Source organism: Solanum lycopersicum, chromosome 10 (genome assembly GCF_036512215.1).
Source record: "Solanum lycopersicum chromosome 10, SLM_r2.1".
Lineage (NCBI taxonomy): Eukaryota > Viridiplantae > Streptophyta > Magnoliopsida > Solanales > Solanaceae > Solanum > Solanum lycopersicum.
In genome coordinates this window covers 64427120-64448072 of record NC_090809.1, presented here as the reverse complement: position 1 = coordinate 64448072, position 20953 = coordinate 64427120, and the positions used below count along the sequence as shown (strand labels likewise).

General features: G+C 30.9%; 3 protein-coding genes across 5 annotated transcripts; 1 reads left to right on the top strand and 2 right to left on the bottom strand.

The window, feature by feature from the left end:
• Nucleotides 1-2993: 2993 nt before the first annotated feature.
• On the bottom strand, nt 2994-7478 carry LOC101248732 (uncharacterized). 2 transcript variants are annotated; one of them, XM_004249616.5, is made up of 4 exons: nt 6761-7406; nt 4554-4598; nt 3381-3437; nt 2994-3215 (listed from the first exon to the last, which is right to left on the bottom strand). In XM_004249616.5, exons 1-4 carry the CDS (start codon nt 7255-7257, stop codon nt 3158-3160), a joined length of 657 nt encoding a protein of 218 aa, XP_004249664.1. In that variant the 5' UTR covers nt 7258-7406; the 3' UTR covers nt 2994-3157. The 2 variants fall into 2 exon arrangements, with proteins under 2 accessions (XP_004249664.1, XP_004249665.1); XM_004249617.5 differs by lacking the exon at nt 3381-3437 and having other exon boundaries at nt 6761-7478.
• A 237-nt stretch (nt 7479-7715) lies between these two features.
• Nucleotides 7716-10767, bottom strand: LOC101255046 (actin). Of its 2 annotated transcripts, none has more exons than XM_019215855.3 (5): nt 10616-10767; nt 9722-9787; nt 9242-9635; nt 8135-8748; nt 7716-8050 (listed from the first exon to the last, which is right to left on the bottom strand). In XM_019215855.3, exons 2-5 carry the CDS (start codon nt 9779-9781, stop codon nt 7985-7987), a joined length of 1134 nt encoding a protein of 377 aa, XP_019071400.1. In that variant the 5' UTR covers nt 9782-9787; nt 10616-10767; the 3' UTR covers nt 7716-7984. The 2 variants fall into 2 exon arrangements, with proteins under 2 accessions (XP_019071400.1, XP_004249597.1); XM_004249549.5 differs by lacking the exon at nt 10616-10767 and adding an exon at nt 10425-10510.
• Nucleotides 10768-19100: 8333 nt separating this feature from the next.
• On the top strand, nt 19101-20953 carry LOC101262880 (dof zinc finger protein DOF2.4-like). Its single transcript, XM_004249788.5, has 2 exons — nt 19101-19428; nt 19619-20953. Exons 1-2 carry the CDS (start codon nt 19378-19380, stop codon nt 20654-20656), a joined length of 1089 nt encoding a protein of 362 aa, XP_004249836.1. The 5' UTR covers nt 19101-19377; the 3' UTR covers nt 20657-20953.

Sequence of the window (20953 nt, the reverse complement as noted above, 5' to 3'; positions counted from 1 at the left end):
TTAAATTTAGTTAGTCAAATAGACATATATTCTTAAGGTTATTAATATCGAGATAATTTGGGCCCGTTTGGATGGGCTTAATAAAAGCAGCTTTAAAAAGTACTTTTCAAAGTGCTGAAACTTATTTTTAAAATAAGCAGTTATGCGTTTGGATAAAAGTGCTGAAGTTGTTATGCCAAACGTGAAAAGGGAAAAATAGAAGAAAGAGATGTTAGGGTTATATGAGTAATTTGAAGATTGTATAAAAATATTAAGGGAAAAAACATAAAAATGTGGTCAACTTAAAACAGCTTATAAGCTAAAAAAAAAAAAGCACCCCTATCCCAGTTTTTAACTTTTGGCTTAAAATAAGTTTTTTTTAACTTAAAATAAGCTATTTTGAGTATTGCCAAACAGTTAAATAAGTCAAAAACCAGCTTTTAAGTCAGTTTGACCAGCTTTTAAGCTGAGCCCAAGCAGGCTCAAAATTAATAATTTGTATTAAAATTTAAGGATATTCTCAACACTATTTTAAAAAAAACTTATACTCACTTTATTTCAATATTGTGGTTTTCATTATTATAAAAAATTTAACTTTAAGTTAGTCAAATTGATTTTCAAAAAATGATTACAACAACTAAAGGTAGATGAATGGAGTATTTTGTTTCTAAATTTGTTTAGACAAATATTACTTAATTTTCAGACTACTCATAAATGTTGTCATTGTTATGAATATCTAGCTAGAGAATGTTTTTTTATGATTACTTTCAATGACTTCGAAAAGTATTTATATAAATCAAAAATTTCGAAACTTAGAGAATGTATTTCATTTCATTAAAGGCATTAATAAATTTTGTTAGGAATGGTTGCATACTTGCATTTGTACTTGGGGTTACACCATTACCTCTAATGGGGTGGCTTAAGGAGGAGGATAGTAAAGTCTTTGCTTAGGCCTAATTTTGTTTGATCATAGTACATGTTATGATTTTATTTTGTTGTTTAGACAAATATTGAAGTTTGTGATAAAATAAAAATAAAAAGTAAAAATAGATAAATTTGTATAAAAACATAAATTTTTTTTATTTATATTTAGCTATACAAATCTTTATATTAATAAATAAATTTTTTTATAATAACATCCAATAGATTGTATTGCAATTATATGACTACATCATATTAACTTTGAATTAATCCTTACAAACATATATAATAACAATAGTATTCCTATTTTCAGTATTACAAATTTAATTTAGTATTGAAATAAATAAACATAAATGATATAGACCTTCAATAAAGTGAAGTTATATGATTTAAGGTTAAAAATAAATATAAGCAAAATTTGTAACTTATTTATATAATAATGAACCTCATATATGAAGATGATACAGATGAAATTCAGATCTAAAAAAAAAAATTAATTTTTTATTAGACATAATTGTCCAAAATAAAAGTCTATAAAGAAAATTAAGTTATTTTTTAGTTATATTTTGATGTTGATTATCTTATTTGTTATTTTTAAATAGGTTTAAAAGAGTTTTGGTACGTAATGTCACGTAAATACATCCGAAATATTAACCAAGTTAAATTCTTGACTTGAAATTTCCATGAACCATTTATTGGATAAAACTAAATTCAATTTAGTGCATATCAACTCAACCGATTCCATTATTATGACTGATCTCATATCAAGAACTTTAAAGAATAAAAAAATTATTTCTAAAAATTGTAATTTCGATTTGACAATTGTTAAAGTGATCTAGTTCATATACTATCCATTTAATTTTTAAAAGATATGTGTTGTAAATTTGAGATAATATCAAGTAACGGTTATTTGAATAGTAGTTATAATTTTTTATTTGATATTTATATTTATATTAAGGTTCGATTAATTATCACAAATACGCTTTCCGAAAAGATATATTAATTTTTTAAGCACATCTTGTTCCTAATTAAAATATTATTAAAGAATCTTATTTTTATTTTCTTTCTTTTAAAATCGTTTAAACAAATAAAAACGTAAGAAATAATTTTTTCTTTTTAATCTCATTTCATCAATTAAAATAGAATGACTTTATGTATGCTTTTGACGGATAAACATATACTATATAAGATCAAGTATATCCATCATTTATTTATAAAACGGTAAAAGATAGCTATGATGAAATAAGAAATATTTTATTTTTATTTCTTTAAAATCGAAGTAGGATAAACATTTATTAATTTTAAAAAATATTAATAGAAATAATAACCCAAATTTCAAATGAACAAATTCAGACAATTTTTTTTCTAAAAGTCAAAGAAGTCCTATACTTATTTGAAAAATGAACATTTTTTCATTAAATAATAATAAAGATATTTTTAAATTAAAAATATTAACAATAAAAATATTTTTGAACCAAACCATAAATACTAAACTTTTTTTTTTATTTAACGTAGCTTAAGGCATCTTTGACCATTTCCCTATAAATTATCCACATCGGTTAGATGAACAAATAAAATAATTAATAATCAATGAGTTTTATTTTTTCAGTAAAAACAGAGTACCTATTAAACATACAAGTAACAGAATATCCTCCAAGGAAGATTAACCCCAGAAAAAGGGATCATTTTATGATTATAGTGTCCGAATCAATTTTTGCATATCTAATACATATGAAAAGAATTACGTAGACCACGATTAATGTCATGGAATACCTCAAACCCTACCACTATCCACCAACAATAGTTTTCAAATGACTCTGTCCAACTAGTACATATGAAAAGAATCACATAGTATTTTTTTTGTCTCCACTGAATATTAAACTTGAGACTTAAAAATTCTCAACTTCATTGACTACTAGGTCACACCTTGATCGTCCTTACTACTTTCACAAAGAAACCCCTTTGCATTTAAATAATTCTTCATTTTTCATTCCTAACTTTCTGCACTACCACGAAATAAGATGTGGTATTTTAATTTCCAATTCGCATTTCTCACTTTAGAATACAAGATATCCTAAATAATATTGGGAAGGTGGAAGAAAAAGTAGGTGTATATACATACATAAAGCCTGTCAAATTTTCTGGATAGATAATATACAACCCAATCAAAGCTTTAATTATACGAAAGGAGCACCAGGGAATTTTGTAGGCTCAGAGAAAGAATTTAACCTAAAATTAAGATTAGTAAATGTACATCCTACGGTCCATCTTCACCATCTTTCATCAAATTACATATATCAGAGCATTCCACCAAACTGCAAGAAGAAACATTAAAAAGAAACAAAAACACAAGTCAGTTTTCATTAACAAATATTTCAGTCATTCAGAAAACATTATATGGCGGGTAATCATGTTCCTCACTAGATCTATGCAGTGAAATTTTCAAACTGAAACATTAAGTTATTTCTGATGGATATTACACAATGATATATCCTAGTTTGCAGTAATTGATGCAGCTTTCATCACATTGTTTGCTCCTACAATAGAAAGATTCCAAATGTAGCTCAATTTCAACATTTATAAAAAATTTAGGCTGCAATGGTAAGTACCAAGCATTTCACTTTCGTAATGTGTTATATTCAAGTTGTCATACAGAACATACTTTAAATTACGTAATTATATTCTATCCCATCATACCTCCTCACGTGTGGGTTTGATTCGTTCTCATGCCCAAACACGTGGAAATATGCTCCTGCATTTAGCAATGCAAGCAGCCTGGTGAGGGCTGACTGTTCGAGAGACAGGTTAAGGCAGGGTCTGTTGGGATTGCTTCTCATGAAATTGGGCCTTTTTTCGAGCGACATATTTGGACCAAGGACTTCATGCATGCTTAGATATTGTTTTAGAGTTCGTGATCATCTTATCTAAAAACTTAAGCCGTTAGAAAAACATATTTAATTACTTATAGGGATTATGTCTCAAGAAGGAAAGAATGAAACTACAATTCATTTATTTTACAAACAATGCAATGCTTCCTAAACTTTTACTTTAGCAAGATCAAAAGGTAGAGAAGTAAACTTAAGTCTTAAAAGTTGAAGAGGCAGGAAGGAATACCGATGTACGCCATTTTCTCCATTTCTCTCCTTGGTTTCATTTTTCTTCTCTCCAATTATATATTCATCTCTAACTGAACAACTTCTATAGTTACTTACCATGTTTACCGATTATACCTTCCAATGTAGTAAAGGTGTAGAAGATATATGATTTTCACTATGTATTGGAAATTAGATGAAAGATAAGTTCATTACCCTTTTGGTAAGAACGATATGATAAATAAAGGTGGACTGGCTTTTAGCAGTCCAGGCAAAACTTGTATGAATTGTGTTTATGTAACATTGACGGTTTAGCAACACTTAAGACCAGCATTTAATGAAGAGCACAGCTATTTTTAAAACTTTCCATCTTCCGTAACAACAACAACATGATGTCTTCTTTACAAACTTGCCACATACGGTTACTCGTTCAGTATTGCATATTTAACAAGAATTTGGCAAGTGATTAGTTGCACAATTGCGTAGAACAAATATTATGTACTTATGGAGGCTTAAGAAACTGAAATATAAAGACTATGAGTTTGAAGGAAAAGCAATTACCAGTATTGGCGACTGCGAAACCCTTGCTTAAACACCACCAAAGGCCTGTAGACAAAAGAAGTAAAATCAAACCTCTTAAAATGACTTACTCAACAATATCTCTTTGTCAATATATCTTACATCCTATCGGCATTCAATTAATTCTACAGAAAGGTATCTCTTATGACATGTTCATTTTCCCTTTCCTATTTGCTTCTCATTTTCTCTTCTTTTGTTCTAAAATTTTCATAGTATAGGGGGCAGGTCACAGGTTGGAGGAAGCAAACTAGAAATACTATATACCATGGAAGTAGGCATCTAATTAGCTTTTCACTTACCTGCTTATGTTTTCCTGCAAGCATTTTCAATCATTATCAAGGAGGGACAAAAGAAAAAGGAACTCCAGAAGATTAAAATAATCGACCAGAAGAAGTTAGATGACATATTATTAGTCAAACTGCCCCTATCATATAACTTCAGTTCCAATTTTAAAGATGCATCATATCTGTTCAGATATGAGTACTTGATATCTTTTTATCCTTCTATAGCAGACACGCTTCACCAATAGTCAACAAAGACATAAGTATAACTAAGAGAGTTGATTGGTATATAAGCGAAATAATGTCAGACATGAAACAAATGCTAGAAATAGCTTCACATCCTTACCCTTTTCAAACCAAGAGTAGCTCATGCTTTGTATCTAGTTTTATCAGAATATCAGTCTCAGGATTTCCTGCAGCTTAGTTTAGAATGTATCTAATGTACATTATCCTCCCCAAGTTTTTTTAATGAAATGGCTGTGTACATTCTTCTACCTAACAAGCTAATTTCATGCTTGTTTGAAGCTTTTAACTTGACACTTCTCTACATTCAAATCTACCAGTATATAAATGGTCTCTAAAGACCACATGCACTAAGATTGAAGTATAACTGATTTCTCCCTCCCTTTCTTACCTTCCTTACCCTCATTATGTCTCAGTTTCTGTCAACCTGACTGGCGACTGCGGAGCTAATTGTTAGTTGTTCGAGCAGGCTTTATGCTACAATCCTTCCTACGGTAAACAACGAATGCTTGCAAACAGGTTTTGTAAGAAAAGGTGTTCAGAATTTAGGTTATAACTCTATATTTAGAAGGTTGCAACTACAAAATGCCACATTAAAAAAATATTAGAAGGTTGTCCATTTGATTTTCAATATTCTGATTTTGTTTTTTCCATCCTATCAAGCCCGAAAGAAAGAATTATGATTTGATGCCAACGTGCATTTCTGGCAAATTATGAAACATATGATCCATATATTCCAACTCAGATCGGAGAAATATATCCAGGTTACATAAGATAGCTAGCAAATTAGTTTAACCTAAATTTGGTAGCTTATTTTGGAATGGTATCTCATAAACAATAGGAGCATGATATGTACTAAATGAGTCGGCACTCTACATAATGCACCTATAAATATACAAGGTCCGAGTGACATTGGCTTCGCCCTTTCACAAACTTTTATTTTTGCTCTAACATGCTCTTCTACACCATCATGGAACAACTCTTTGGTGGAATAAAAAATGTTAGAATTGACAGGTCTATCTTGAATATGGAACTAAGAAAATACTAGCAGCAAAGAGAATTTCAATCTTGTGTAGTCTGTATCCACCATTGCTATTTATCCTCTTAAAGAAACTTGTAGTTCTCGGATTTCCTAACCTAAAAGAGATTCATCATTCGCGTCACTAGGATAATAAGACTACCTTCTTTAAGATTGGGGAGTTTAGACATGAAGCTCTTTCAAGTTAGAGAATTCAAGGAAGAGAAAAGATTCCCGATTAAAGTTGTAAATATAAGATTAGGTGAGATGATAGATTAGTTGTTCGAACTAATTGAATCCGTGGTTAACTTTTTTTATATAAGGGGCATTGCTCAAGTGTACTTGAAACGGAGATATTTTCACATTTCCAAATTTTCTGGACAGAACTCTGGTCCTCTTTAGTCTTTCTCAGCTGAACTAAGTTCATCTTCCAACAAATACAAAAAGGCAAAATCTATCTCCTCCGAAAATTAGACAGATATACAGAGAACAGTTCTTAGTAACTCGATTGGTTGACTACGTGAACTTTTATCCCTCACCTTGTAATCCCCTCCCTATTTAAGTAATATGTTTGTTTGAATCCACAGGCAATCAAAAGGAACAGTTTCAACAAAGGCTTGGTAGTCAAATTTACATACAAATCATACCTTCTTACGTTAAGAGGACCTTCACCAGGAGATCCACTGCCACCACGAATACAAGTATTGACACATTTGACCGTGCAAGTCTCTGCTTGCCTTGACTTAGGTCTTTGAATCCTCGCCTTCTTGCAATTCTTCTGACCATCAACACAATCGCCGGATAACGTTTGCGGTACATTCGAAAATGTCTCACCAAGTACCTCCTGTTGCGTTTCAATCTGCGCCGGCACCGCCAACGCCTCCGCCCCATTCACCGCTACAATCACAGCACATGCTGCAGCTGCCGCCAGTATCGCCGCAGTTATTGGCTTCCGCAACTCCGTAGCAGTAACGTATTTCCGTCCTTCCTGAGAAACATCGACAAGGACAGTACTTGTGGCAACTGCTTGTAGTGGTTTGCGAGCACTGAATAAGCAGCCATAGCCATGGGTTTGGCTGACCAACCACTGTGGATAATCTACTGGAAATCTACAGAGAGTTGAACACAAGCAAGATATTCCCATTTGTCAAATTACACAAATCAGTAATTTCGATTTTTGCAATTCGAATTGCATTTGTTGAAGATTTGGGATGTTTTGCCACCTTACGTTCATTTTTTTACACTTTAGTCCGCTATTCCTATAATGTGACTGACAGACTTCCATCGGCTTAATGGAGTTTATTCGTGCTAAAGAACTCTTCTCATTATTTGATGCATTGGGGTCATAATTCAAATGGATAAATCATGGTACATATTTAGTAGTAAATGAAATGATTTATTAGCATGCTCTTGATAATTAAAAATATTCTAAAAATATACTTCTACTCGAGCTCGCTCGAATATCATATATATTATAAGATAAATCACAAATGTTAAAAATTGAATTTGAAAGGCACATGTAATAAAGCAATTTAAGATGTGATAGGCTTGACAATTTTTTTTTTTAAAAAAAGGCTTCACTCTACTGGGCAAAACATGAAGTACAACAAAATTCCTTGAGCAATGCATATAATGAAAAGCACACTTCAAGTGAGTTGAACAACTTATTACATTAGTCCTCCTGGACTATAAAAGAAATAAAGAGTATATCGAAATTTGACAAAATCATCAGACAATCAAATGAAAACTAGAGACCTGAAATTAGTTCGACAGCAATAATAACTATCCAAAAGCTGCTATATCAAGAAACAAAACAAAAAGAACATAGGCGTAGCGCGATATCAGAGAGATACAGATTATCTTTGCTCCGATTAGAAACATTTCCTATGCACAATTGATGGGCCAGACTCATCAAACTCTGCCTTCGCAATCCACATCTACATTTCAAAGAAGACAAATATTTTGAGCATCGTTTCATCGTCTAACGAGTATACTAATTGAAAAACTAAATGCTTAATTACCTGCTGGAAGGTACTGAGGGATGCCAAGATGGAACCTCCAATCCACACACTGTACTTCCTTTCAGGGGGCGCAACAACCTTAATCTTCATGCTGCTAGGAGCTAACGCGGTGATCTCCTTGCTCATTCTGTCAGCAATACCAGGAAACATAGTGGATCCACCACTAAGTACAATGTTCCCGTACAGATCCTTCCTGATATCAACATCACACTTCATTATGGAGTTGTATGTTGTCTCGTGGATACCAGCAGCTTCCATTCCGATTGTGGAAGGCTGGAACAGCACTTCTGGGCAACGGAAACGCTCAGCTCCAATGGTAATCACTTGACCATCTGGAAGCTCAAAGTTTTTCTCAACAGAGCTGCTTGACTTAACCATATCCAACTCCTGCTCAAAGTCTAGAGCAATGTATGACAGCTTCTCCTTCATGTCTCTCACAATTTCCTTCTCAGCACTGGTTGTGAATGAGTATCCACGCTCTGTGAGGATCTTTGCCAAATGCTCTGTGAGGTCACGACCAGCAAGGTCAAGACGAAGGATAGCGTGAGGAAGTGCATAACCTTCGTAGATAGGAACTGTGTGGCTAACACCATCTCCGGAATCCAAAACAATACCTACAAGGCAGACAAGAATCATATACTTTTCATCTTAACCAACAACAACAAATGGGACGTGGGAAGTGTATGCAGAACTTACCATACCTTGGAAGATAGAGAGTCTATTTTCGATAGACCCTCAGATCAAGTAAAAGCCTATCAAAACATTTCAAAAACCACCACAAGTTACGTCTTCTTTAACTATCTTTTGAGATTTGATTTATGTATTATCATGCTTTTCGCTCAACAACCTAGACAGATTAATTCTTCACTTGTTACCAAGTTAGTAAAATCATTCCATGAATTTCCTCATCTTTTCTAACACTTCTCCATCTATACTCACAATCATGAGTAATAACTAATGACATCTCCGAAACAAATCATCAAAAAAAGTGTCACAAATATCCATGAGACTGATTCCTAGTAAGAACGGATCCTTAATTATAGAAAATTGGAACATGAACAACATCCAAAAAAAGAAAAAAGGAAGTACAGAATGTGAATATCTTACCAGTAGTACGACCACTAGCATATAAAGACAGAACAGCTTGAATTGCAACATACATTGCAGGGCAATTGAATGTTTCGAACATGATTTGAGTCATTTTCTCACGATTAGCCTTTGGATTGAGAGGTGCCTCAGTGAGAAGAACTGGATGCTCTTCTGGAGCAACTCGAAGTTCATTGTAGAAAGTGTGATGCCAAATCTTCTCCATGTCATCCCAGTTATTAACAATACCATGTTCAATAGGATACTTCAATGTCAGAATACCACGTTTCGACTGAGCCTCATCTCCAACATAGGCATCCTTCTGCCCCATTCCAACCATCACTCCAGTATGTCGAGGACGTCCAACAATGCTAGGAAAAACTGCCCTTGGGGCATCATCTCCAGCAAAACCAGCCTATATAAGATACACATACTACAGCTGAGAACACATTTCGAATTTCTTCAATCAAAATGTTAATAATTGATGGTTCAATTCATTACCTTAACCATGCCGGTTCCATTGTCACAAACAAGAGGTTGAATATCATCAACATCAGCCATTTTTTACTAATATTGAACAACAAATATGTTAGCAACAAATAATACCAAAAATATCCTATAACATTCCATGATACATACATACAACTAAAAAACACTATGAAGCTCTAATCTAGTTGCATATATCCTATACTCCTTCTGTCTCAATTTATTTGACACAATTTACGTTTTAGCCACTACAAAAAACAAAGACACGTTTCTATATCAATAACTTATTTTAGACATCAAAAGTAACTTTTATTTTTAAACTTTGTGTCAAGTCAAATAACTGTCACATAAATTGAAACAAAAGGAGTAGTATTTTACAAAGGCTGGATAAATTTCACTACAAAGTTTCCTCATGATCTCCAAGTTCTTTGTAGCTTTCCTTTAACATCCCAAGAAATGCTAATGACTCACTCAAATATTGTTGATTTACATTGACAAAATATTAGACTGTAGTTTCACATTTACGATAGTTAAAATTTTCTCATAACATATTCAATTTGCACAAGAAGGATTTCTAAAATATCAATCTCATTAACCAATCAATTATAATTCAAGAGAAGTTAAACACACATAAATAATGAAGGAAATGCACAAATAAAGATATTGCAACAGTCACCTAATGGGAAAACGAATACATTGACGTCGAATCTAAACTTACAATAAAGGTACATGTTCAAGAAAGTAATAATGGATGCAAATCGCAATAATTAATAATTCAAAAATATTTCACAGATCACATGCACTAGCAGAGTTTGAGCTAGAGAAGAACAATATATATAGTAATAATAAAATGAAGAAGAATAAAATTAAGTAATTGGAGAACATATATGATTGTGATCATATTCTCACCTTTTTTTCTTTTTTTCTTTTTTTTTTTAATTTTAAATTTAGAGGTAGAATTTGCTTGTGTATGAGTGAAATCGAAAAATGGATAGTGCTTTGTTAAGAAAGATGAGAAAAAGAAGAAAATAAACGACAAAGTCGGATCTGATGATGAAGCGTTACCCTATAACGTTAAAGGGGTTGAGAAAAATTAGAAACGGCCACACATTAATCCACTGATTTTTCCCATTATTTCTAACTCTAATAATAAATTATTTAAGTTTCACTTCAGTAAAAAAATTATTTCATGGCTTAATACATTATTATGTCATTTATCTTTGATATTATGCCTTTCAATTTTAAATATGCATAAATAGATATATACATTTTATTTTAAATGACATAATATATTTAAAATGTCATATAAAACATAAAAATGTTATATAAGATATGGAATAAAATAAATATATCTATTTATTCAATTTTATACAAATTTATTTATACATATCTATAATCATGTATCATGCATTATTTCATCTATTATGATTGAACCATTTTCTATTATACTTTTTTTAATACATAACTTTACTTCACAATTTAAATTAGTTAAATTTTTTAAAAATAATCAACCACTGAAATTAGCTACCTTAGTATAACCACCGCCACAAATCACTGATCATCACACCGAGTCGGCTCTACGGTAAAACATTTGAATCGTTTGTTAAAGACCCAAAAAAGAATTACATATTTACAAGGTTAAATCATTAAAAAATAGATGGATGTGTAATTTCTATTTTAATATGAAGTATTTTTTTAATTTAATATTTTATATATAGTTATAATACAAAATTATGTTACTAATAGATATTAAAAATTTTTAAAAAATAAACAAGATAATTAAAACTTGATATATTTTGAAGAGTTTGATAAGATTATAACTCGCATTTTAATTTACATAGCATTTGAATAAGTTAATAATTCACCATTTATTAACTAAGTCCAATATAGCTATAACAACCATTATTAGTAGAATGTTAAAATATTCATGTCATCTTTTTTTCTGTTTTTTTTTTTTTTTTGAATTTTACTGGTTTTTTAAATGAGAGTTGCAATTAATTAAAATGATTTTTTCTTCCATTATTAATTTGTATTTGCCTTCACTTTTGATTTTGACTTTTCCTTGGTGTGTACTGTACTGTGTAGTTTATTGCTTTTTCTGAATATGAATATTGTATTTTATAATTTCAACCCATTTTTTCTAAATTGATTTTTCTTTATTTCCTGTTTGATTGATTTATAGATAAAATTAAAAGACATCACATATAGATTATCATAAAGTTTATATTTTGTCAATTTAAAAGTGTATGACTAAATATAATTTTAACTTCAAAAGTTTCTAATATAATAAAAAGATTATTTTATTTTAACGATTAAGCACTCACTATAATAAGTATATGCATATTCTAAATGAACTATGATTGATCTTCCCACGTACGCTTTTGATTGACTTACTACGTACGCTTTTGATTACACTGTACAATGACAAACTAAAGCTCAATCGTATCACGTACATTTTTTATACTCATTACATGACCAATATGCCAAAAGAATCATTCAAATCAGAAACGATGAGAAGCCACTTGTACAAATAGCAAATTTTGTACTTTAGTAATTTTTGGACATATATATATATATATATTTTTTGGGGGGAATATCAGAAAAATTTGTGATCATTATTTTTTTGAGTCAATACAAGGTAAATTTCTCTAGTGTAACAATTTCATAAATTAGATTAGAAATTTAAATTGCGCTAGTATAATTGGAGTGTGACGAGCTTGATTGAAAAGAAAAGATGTTAATTGATTCTTAGCTTTCTTTATGAAATATCACCTGCTACACCAATTCAATCATTCTTACGTGTGTTTGACTTATGGTAATACTAGACTTTCAAGTGTTATCAGTAATTCTCCCTTTTAATGTCTTTATATATATAATGAAAAATTTAACATAAATACTTGATCGTCAAAAGCTATTGAGCACGATGATCCAACCTTGATTACCCACCACCGCCGGTGGTGATGAGATGTATAAGATCTCTCCGCTCCTTGACAAGTAGTCTGGAATTTGAGCAGGGGAATAGACAAAATTCGATACAAGGGGAACATTGCCCTAACTTTAATGAATCGGCTTTTGATGTAGTGTGAATAAAATTAATCGAGGCTCAAAATAGATGTCAAACATTAAATAAAATTACCACGAATGCTGACCTTCAAGCTAAAAACAGTAACTAGGGCTACAAATACAGCGTTATGATTGCTACAATCATTCTTGGCAGTATATATTATTTTTTCTACATGCATATCATTTTCATGATAAATATTGTAGAAAATCTTATAATAATAAAAGAAATATTTAAATTTGTTGTCTACCTAAAGTTCAAAAAATCAACCACATTACCAAAGCGTGTTGTGACTTGTGAATTGAATGGTAGTATTTAGAAATATTAATATATTATATCTCCAAAATATAATATTGTTGAAATTAAAGCACCATAAATATATATGACCTAGCTAGAAAGCTTCCCAAGCACTGCATCTGAAACAGTACTAGGTTTTCTTCTTTCATTAATAGGGTTGAATTTCTAGTATATTTTGTTAGAAAATGCTATTGGGTCGGTTATATCATTGTAACAAAAGAGATATTTAATATTAATGATAAATTATTATTTTTTAGCATTAATATTTTGAGTTAAAGTTATTATATTCACAGTTGTTAAATCCTTTAGCGATAATTTATAAAATGATAGTAATAAATATTTATATTTATTATTATTTCTATCAAATATATAATGTAACAATAATTATATTATTACCGCTAAATCATTCATTCGTTGTAGTGGATCTATAAAGAAGCTAGTTAGATCATTAACTTGTATATGTTCTCCCTTCCATAAATTTAATTTGCAAAATTGTTTGCCTCTCAGACCTTAGTAGATAATATTTAGCTTGTGAATATGAGAAAGTTGATTCGTCTTTGTAAGGAGTTTATACTATCAATAACTCAAAATTGTGATTAATGCAAATTAAATCCACTTCCACAAGGAGAAACTCATAAATTTCCTACACTAGTACTTACTACTATCACCGTTCGATATTTTTTGTCATGATTTCTATTTTTAGAGTCAAACTATAAAAACTTTGACTAACATTCTAAGATATATTTTTTTCATCATATTAATATGCAAAAGATTGCAATTTATAGTACTTTTCATATAGCTTTAAGATATCTAATTTTTTTTGTTTAAGATATCGAATTAATGTGATATAATTTAACTTTGAAAATTAGTCAAATTGATTTTCGAAAAGTGAAACATGACAACAATCCCCGACAAAGGGAGTACTACATATCTATTTCGGTTGCTTAACATCTTGTTTGGATCGTCGTTATATATCATTCTATAATGTATCATATTATATCGTATTATATTGTATTATAATGTATTATTTTGATTAATATAATATTTGAATAGATTATTTTATATTTTGTTATAACATAATGTCAGATATCAATAATCTAAGGGATAAATCTACAAGAAAAATAGGAGACTAGATAAAACTATAATAGATAAAAAAAAAGAAGAAGCTAAATGATAAAATGGAGAATTATTAGGTAATAAGCAATGATAAATTGAGAAAAAAAGATAATAATATGATAACACCAAATCAATTGTTGCATAGAATGATATGTTTAATTGTATCATAGCAATAAATCTAATCATAATGTACTATAATTTTAAATAAAAAATATTCTATTTAAAATTTAAATTAACAACACAATATAAACCGTCCAAAATAATCAATCATAAAAGGATGAATCCTTAAAAAATCACAAGTTTTTGGAATAATATGCTTCACAATGGAAAAATACCAAAATCAAATGATATGGAGTACTTGTAATTATTATCAGCCAAGGAGATGCCAATATAAAGGTAATTAATTACGCATATATATTAATTTGTATCCTAGGGTAATACATATAAATTATAAGATGTTACAATTATCATATATGGTATTATTTTATGTAACTCAAATCCATAGAATATATGTAAAGGTCGATGAATTTTATTTCTCACCTTTAATATAAATAAAGTTCATTCTTGATGATCATTTCTTCTTAATTTCTTGATATTCTCTTCCAAATCTACAAAGTCAACATGAAGAGTTGGATGTATGTTCGGTGAATCTGAAACTTTTCTTTTGATACTTTTTTTAGGTGCTGGTGGACACGTTGTCATCACTGGGATTTTGTGATCCGAAGAAGTTGGAGTTGTAAATCCACCATCATCATCGTCGCTATCATCATTTCTCGATTTGTATGTGTCATCATCTTCACACAACGTCTGTGTTGATCTTCTCTGTATCGTTCCAAATTGTCCTGAACATGGGCTTCCTTTATCTAGATCCTCTTCTTGAAATAGTATTTCTTTTTTATCATCATGATCTGGATTGTTTTCATCTTGGTTTTGGTCAACGGTGTCATGTTGACTAGGTGCAATATCCTCTATGCCCCTATCTGGAATTTTGTAAGTAATAATCTTTTTCTCATCATCTTCTTCTTGTTTTACTTGGAAAAGGTCTGGATTCGACATATCTAAAGAATATTCTATTTTTGAAGAAGGATCGCAAGTAGACCTGATCTGAACAAGCACAATGACAAGAAAAATGATGCTCACTTAATTATTGAGTGATTTGTCATGAGTTGAGTTATGAGATCAAAACTTTGAGTAAAAGACGATGGGTTGAGGAAGAGTGGAGGAGAAAAAGAGAAAGAAATGTGGTTTTTTAACATTAATAATAAATAAATAAAAGAGAAGGAGATATAATATTGGTTGAGGAATAAAAATGCCATCTCCATATTTTTAGTGAGCTGGCTAAACACATTTTCATACTCCTAGCTGTAACAATTTGTAGATATTGCTAGTATAAATTTAGTGTATAATGAAGTATTAATTATACACATATCATATATGAAATATACATTTCATAAAATTGTAAAAATTTAGTACTTCTATAATTATTTTTATTTTTTAAATAGGAATAGGGGTTTGAGAAATGGGGGAGGAATTTACATAGTGGGAAATAAATAGGAAGTACTTAAGCTAGCCAATATCGAGCTACTATGATTCCTCGGGCCATCATTAAATTTGTTAAGCTATTATTTAGAGTGAATCTTAATATCAAAATCGTTATGTTTACGGAGTTCTTTTAATTGTTATTCTTACTCTGTTCACTTTTAACTTTGACTTACTCTTTAGAAACAATGATTAATATATTTGAGTATTTCACCACAAAATTCATGTTAATTAACATTATTTTTTATGTATATATATGTAGTAGATGTTGAATCTATTTGACTTCTTCGTACGCTTACTTCTTTATATTTGAATTTCATTATTGAAAATTTCGATTCCGCCACTGATCGAAATTAAAAATAGAGAAAGGTAAAGTAGAGCCTCACGGCCAACGTATATTACAATGGATGACAATTATTTCTTCATTCTTAATCAAAAATTCTAATATTTTACTCCAAATTTCATTTTTATGTGTCTTTGTCAAAGCACATAGAATTAGAATATAGTAAGTGCAAATACAAATATCATGTTCATAGTAGGTTAGAACTTGGTAATTGTAGAAGTTTAATCATACAACAAGGCACGTGTGGTCATCTTAGTTTTCAACTTCTCATGACTTTCTAACAACTACTACTACTAATTCCCTATATAATTTAATGCTCTATGGTGCATGATCATATCTTATCTTAACCAATTTTTAGCATCCAAGGTTTATATATATATCATGCTTTTACTCTTGGTATATTATGGTTGAAATGTAAAGTCAAAACACTTTTTGTTGATTTTTTTTCTTCATTTGCTTCATAGTTAGGAAGATCTCATTTTCTATCTTTACATTAAATTGTTATTAGACTTATAAAGAGCTAGTGAAAATGAGTACGTAGTCTTGTACTTATAGGAAATGAACTAGAAGGTAAAATCCGTTGATTTATCTTCACATAGAATATTTCTGTTTGTTCAGTTTTATGCAAATTTCTGTATCTATCTGTTAGATATGTGGATGGTTCTGAAAGGTAATGCCTTTTTTCTATCGGGCCCTGAATATCCAATGGGCCTATTCTGTCCAAGCCTGTAGGCCTATCTTGTACTGAGGCCCAATTTTAGCCACCCTATAGATCAGAATGATGGCCCATCTAAAACTTGCAAGGATCATTGTCACTTTTGTCCTTATTTTACATTCATCTTTAATTTATGTTCCTCGTAACTTAAAAATGAAGTCACAAGGTGTATATTTATGTTTTTGTATTATAATATTTCATATGGTATGTCCAGATATGAATTTTGTTTCTATAGAACTTATTTCCCAATAGGTGTAAATCAATTGCTAAGGAAAAAATAAATGAAAAACACAATTTTTTTTAGGACAAAAATTAAAGATTAGTTCATTTTAAGACAAAATGTACAATTTTGTCAAATTGCAAGAGAGTAATAGACTGAGCTCGACTACAAATTTACACTCCAGCAAAGGCTTCTCGCGAGTACTCCTATACTCCCCTATAGATATTATGTATCCGGCTTAAATAGAGGTAAAAGAACTATTCGAGATCAACATTAAGAATATAAAAATTATTATAGTCCTTGAACTAACAAAAGATGAATTGGGGCGAAAAGCTTAGACTCTCAAGAATCTGAATACCACCACAGAAGAATATGCTATTTTATAATTTAATTAACTTCATACTGAACCATGCAATAAATATTTCGCACAAAATAAGATCATATTCACACATATAACATTAGCCTCATAAATTTTTGTTATATTAGCTATTTAGACAGAATGTCTGATTCTATTCACTTTAGAATGTGAGGTCCCAACTCCCCAGGAAGGACTATCCTTCTCTTTAATTTCTGTACCACTAATTTTATAATATACGTCACAGAACTTTTCATTTTCACAAAATATTATATCCAACCCCCCCCCCTCCTTTTAGTAGGTAGGGGCAGGTTTGGGGGGTGGGGTGGGGTGGGGTGGGAGGGGGCTAGAAAAAGTTACATTTGATTTGGTCCCTCACAAAATTGAGAATATTTGTCTAAAGCATCCAAGACTGTCCTTTTTTATAAAATTAATTATTTCATCATTAGTTTTAATCATTTATCTTGGGAGAGTAACATATTATATCCTATGCGAGTATTATTTTATTGTATTGGTTTCCACGCTACATAGAATATTCAGAAAAGTAGTAAACTTGACTTTATTTTTAAGATGCACATAATACCAGCTAAAAATATTATTTCTATTGGATTGTATATATTATGAATGCCGTAGGTAATTAGATTAGGCAAATTATCATAGACACATTTATTTTTACAATATTTTTAAAGTTTCTTCTTCGTTCCCTTTCAGATACATTACTCTCCTCTGGTTAATACATTCCTTTCTTCTTGGATACATTCCTTCCATACATCCCTATCCTATATGAATGTCTGTTTATGTATCCTTAAGTCCAATAATATATCCGGGAGTTCAGTAATGTATTCGAAAATCTAGTAATATATCCGAAATTCATAAATTTTATAGTAAGAAAATAATATAATTAGATCTTCACACTAATTTTTTTTTATGTAAATTACACATTACATTAGTGCTTATTGTATAAACCTCAAGAAATTATATGTAGTTAATTATAAGTATGTCAATGGAAATGCTCTTAATTACATTGTCGTTCTAAATCAATGGACAACTCACTCACTACTTCTGCTATACGCATTCAACATGACAATATATATCAGACCACGTACTATATTATCTAAAGGACCATTAATTTGGTACTTAAATTTATGCACAAAGGTCCTCGATTGATTCAACCATGCATAGAGCCAATGATACACAGTAAAATCCCTTCTAAACAATGTGGTTGATCACATAAGAAAAAAAATTATTAGAATTTATATAGTACAATTTTATATGAGATTAAATAAGAAAGGAAGTGTATTTGCGATAAATGAATAAGAGTATATCTAAATGCAAAAAATGCTCTTAAATAAGGCCATCCACATAGTCACATTCTATTCCTCAATCCATTTCAATTTGATAATTCTTTAATTACAATTTTACATATAACAATGTTAAAAGATGTTTTAGTGATTTTTTATACATCTTTAGTTTAATACAACAAGATTCAAAAGTTTCTTTTACTTTTTTGAATTCTGTATCAAGACAAAATTAGACAAACAAATTGAAACAAGGTGACAATTCCTGCATAAATATTTTTCTTCTGTAACTATATATTATTTTTTTTGTAAATGTGAATCAAACGACTCTTATAATTAGCAAGGTAAGATGAGCGTTAACTCAAGAAGTTTAATAATTAAGAAGCTTAAAGACTAAGCAAGCAAAGATCCTCTTGAACTCTTAAAAAGCAAAATAAACAAAACAAAAATAGACAAGTGAGAAATAAACCAAGTACCTAATTGTGTATATATGAGAGAATAATATATAAATGCAATAGTATATTATATAGTCCTTTATTCAACCTCCTTGCTCCTTATATATATTCTCAATTCTCTTTAGCTTTATTCTCTCTTGCTTTCTCCCTTTCTTTCTTTCTTTCTTTCTTTCTTTCTTTCTTCCTCCATTTTGATGTGATATTCTCCACTAACAATATCCCATTCCAAACTTTTACAAAAGTGAATTTTACATTATTCAAGAAATTAAACTATGGTTTTTTCCTCTATTTCTGCTTATCTTGATCCATCCAACTGGCAACAGGTATGTTTTTTTTTTCTTCTTACAATTATATGATGATTCTAAATTCTAATGTCAATACCTAGCTTCTTGAACAAAAAAGTAAAGAATTCATAAAAGATAAAGGAAAAAACTTATTCAACTTTAATTTGTATTTAAACTTCTTTAAATTATTTGTACCATATACTAAACTTTCTTTTAATTCATTTTTCAGCAAGTTGGATATAGCATCCCAAATCCTCAGCTTCCATCAGGACTATCACAACCAACACCACCGCGGCCATTAGCGAGCACTCCTCCTCCTCCACCACCACCACCACCTCCACCTCAGCCTCATCATGTGGGTGGTGGAGGTTCAATCAGACCAGGCTCGATGGCAGATCGAGCCCGGTTAGCAAACATCCCAATGTCAGAGGCAACTCAAAAATGTCCTCGTTGTGAGTCAACAAACACAAAGTTTTGCTACTTTAACAACTACAGCCTCTCCCAACCTCGTCATTTCTGCAAGACTTGCAGAAGGTATTGGACGAGAGGGGGCGCTCTAAGGAGCGTCCCCGTGGGTGGAGGCTGTCGTAGGAACAAAAGAAGTAGCACTAGTAATAGTAGTACTAGTGCTAAATCCAGTAATAATAATACCAAATCTCAAGGTTCTAGCCAAACTACTAATTCTGGTTCTACAAGCAATAACAATTCAAGTCCATCATCAGCAGCTAGTTTACTAGGTCTTATGAACCCTCCAATTCACCCACTACGTTTCATGTCCCCGTTAGGACCATTGACTGATCAACACTTCACCCCAAATGAAATGAATTACACATCAATTTCTTCGCCATCACCAGCTCCAATCGTCATGGGAACAAATGAAAACATGAATTTTCAGCTTGGAATGGGTAGCAACTTAGAGCAATGGCGGCTACACCAACAACTAGTGAACCAATTCCCTTATAATTTATACGGGGGATTGGATTCATCTCCTGCTTCTGGTTCTGGCTCTGCCTCTGCCTCCGGCCTTTACCCTTTCCACCAGGCTCATTATGACGCGAGTGGTGGGGGGGTCATAAGTCAAATAAGGCCAAAAGTTTCAAACCCTATGTTGACTCAGCTGGCATTGATGAAAATGGAAGACGATCAAGATCATGTTGCAAGTATGCCACGTCAGTTTTTAGGGAATGAAAACTGGACAAGTAATGCTAATTGGAATGAGCTTTCCGCAAGTTTTAGCTCTTCTTCTACTAGTAATAATGTACTATAATTACTAATAGATGAAATGTTGCTGAGTTGGCGCTATCTTGTTTTCAATCCTCTATTTGACCTTCTTTTCCTATGTCTGACAGTTTTGTCAGCACTGTAGAAGGAAGTCATATGTTAGGAAGAAACCCTAGAATCTCTAGGTTTTTCGTTTTAGGGGTTTATCTTTACATTTTTTTTTTGTAGTTTGCTTTGTTTTAATTTATGCTGAATATGTTTTGGAGAATGGGTGTATTTTTTAATAGTTATTTGTAGTAGCTTTATATTAGACATGAAATCTAAATTTTAATTCCTGAGTATA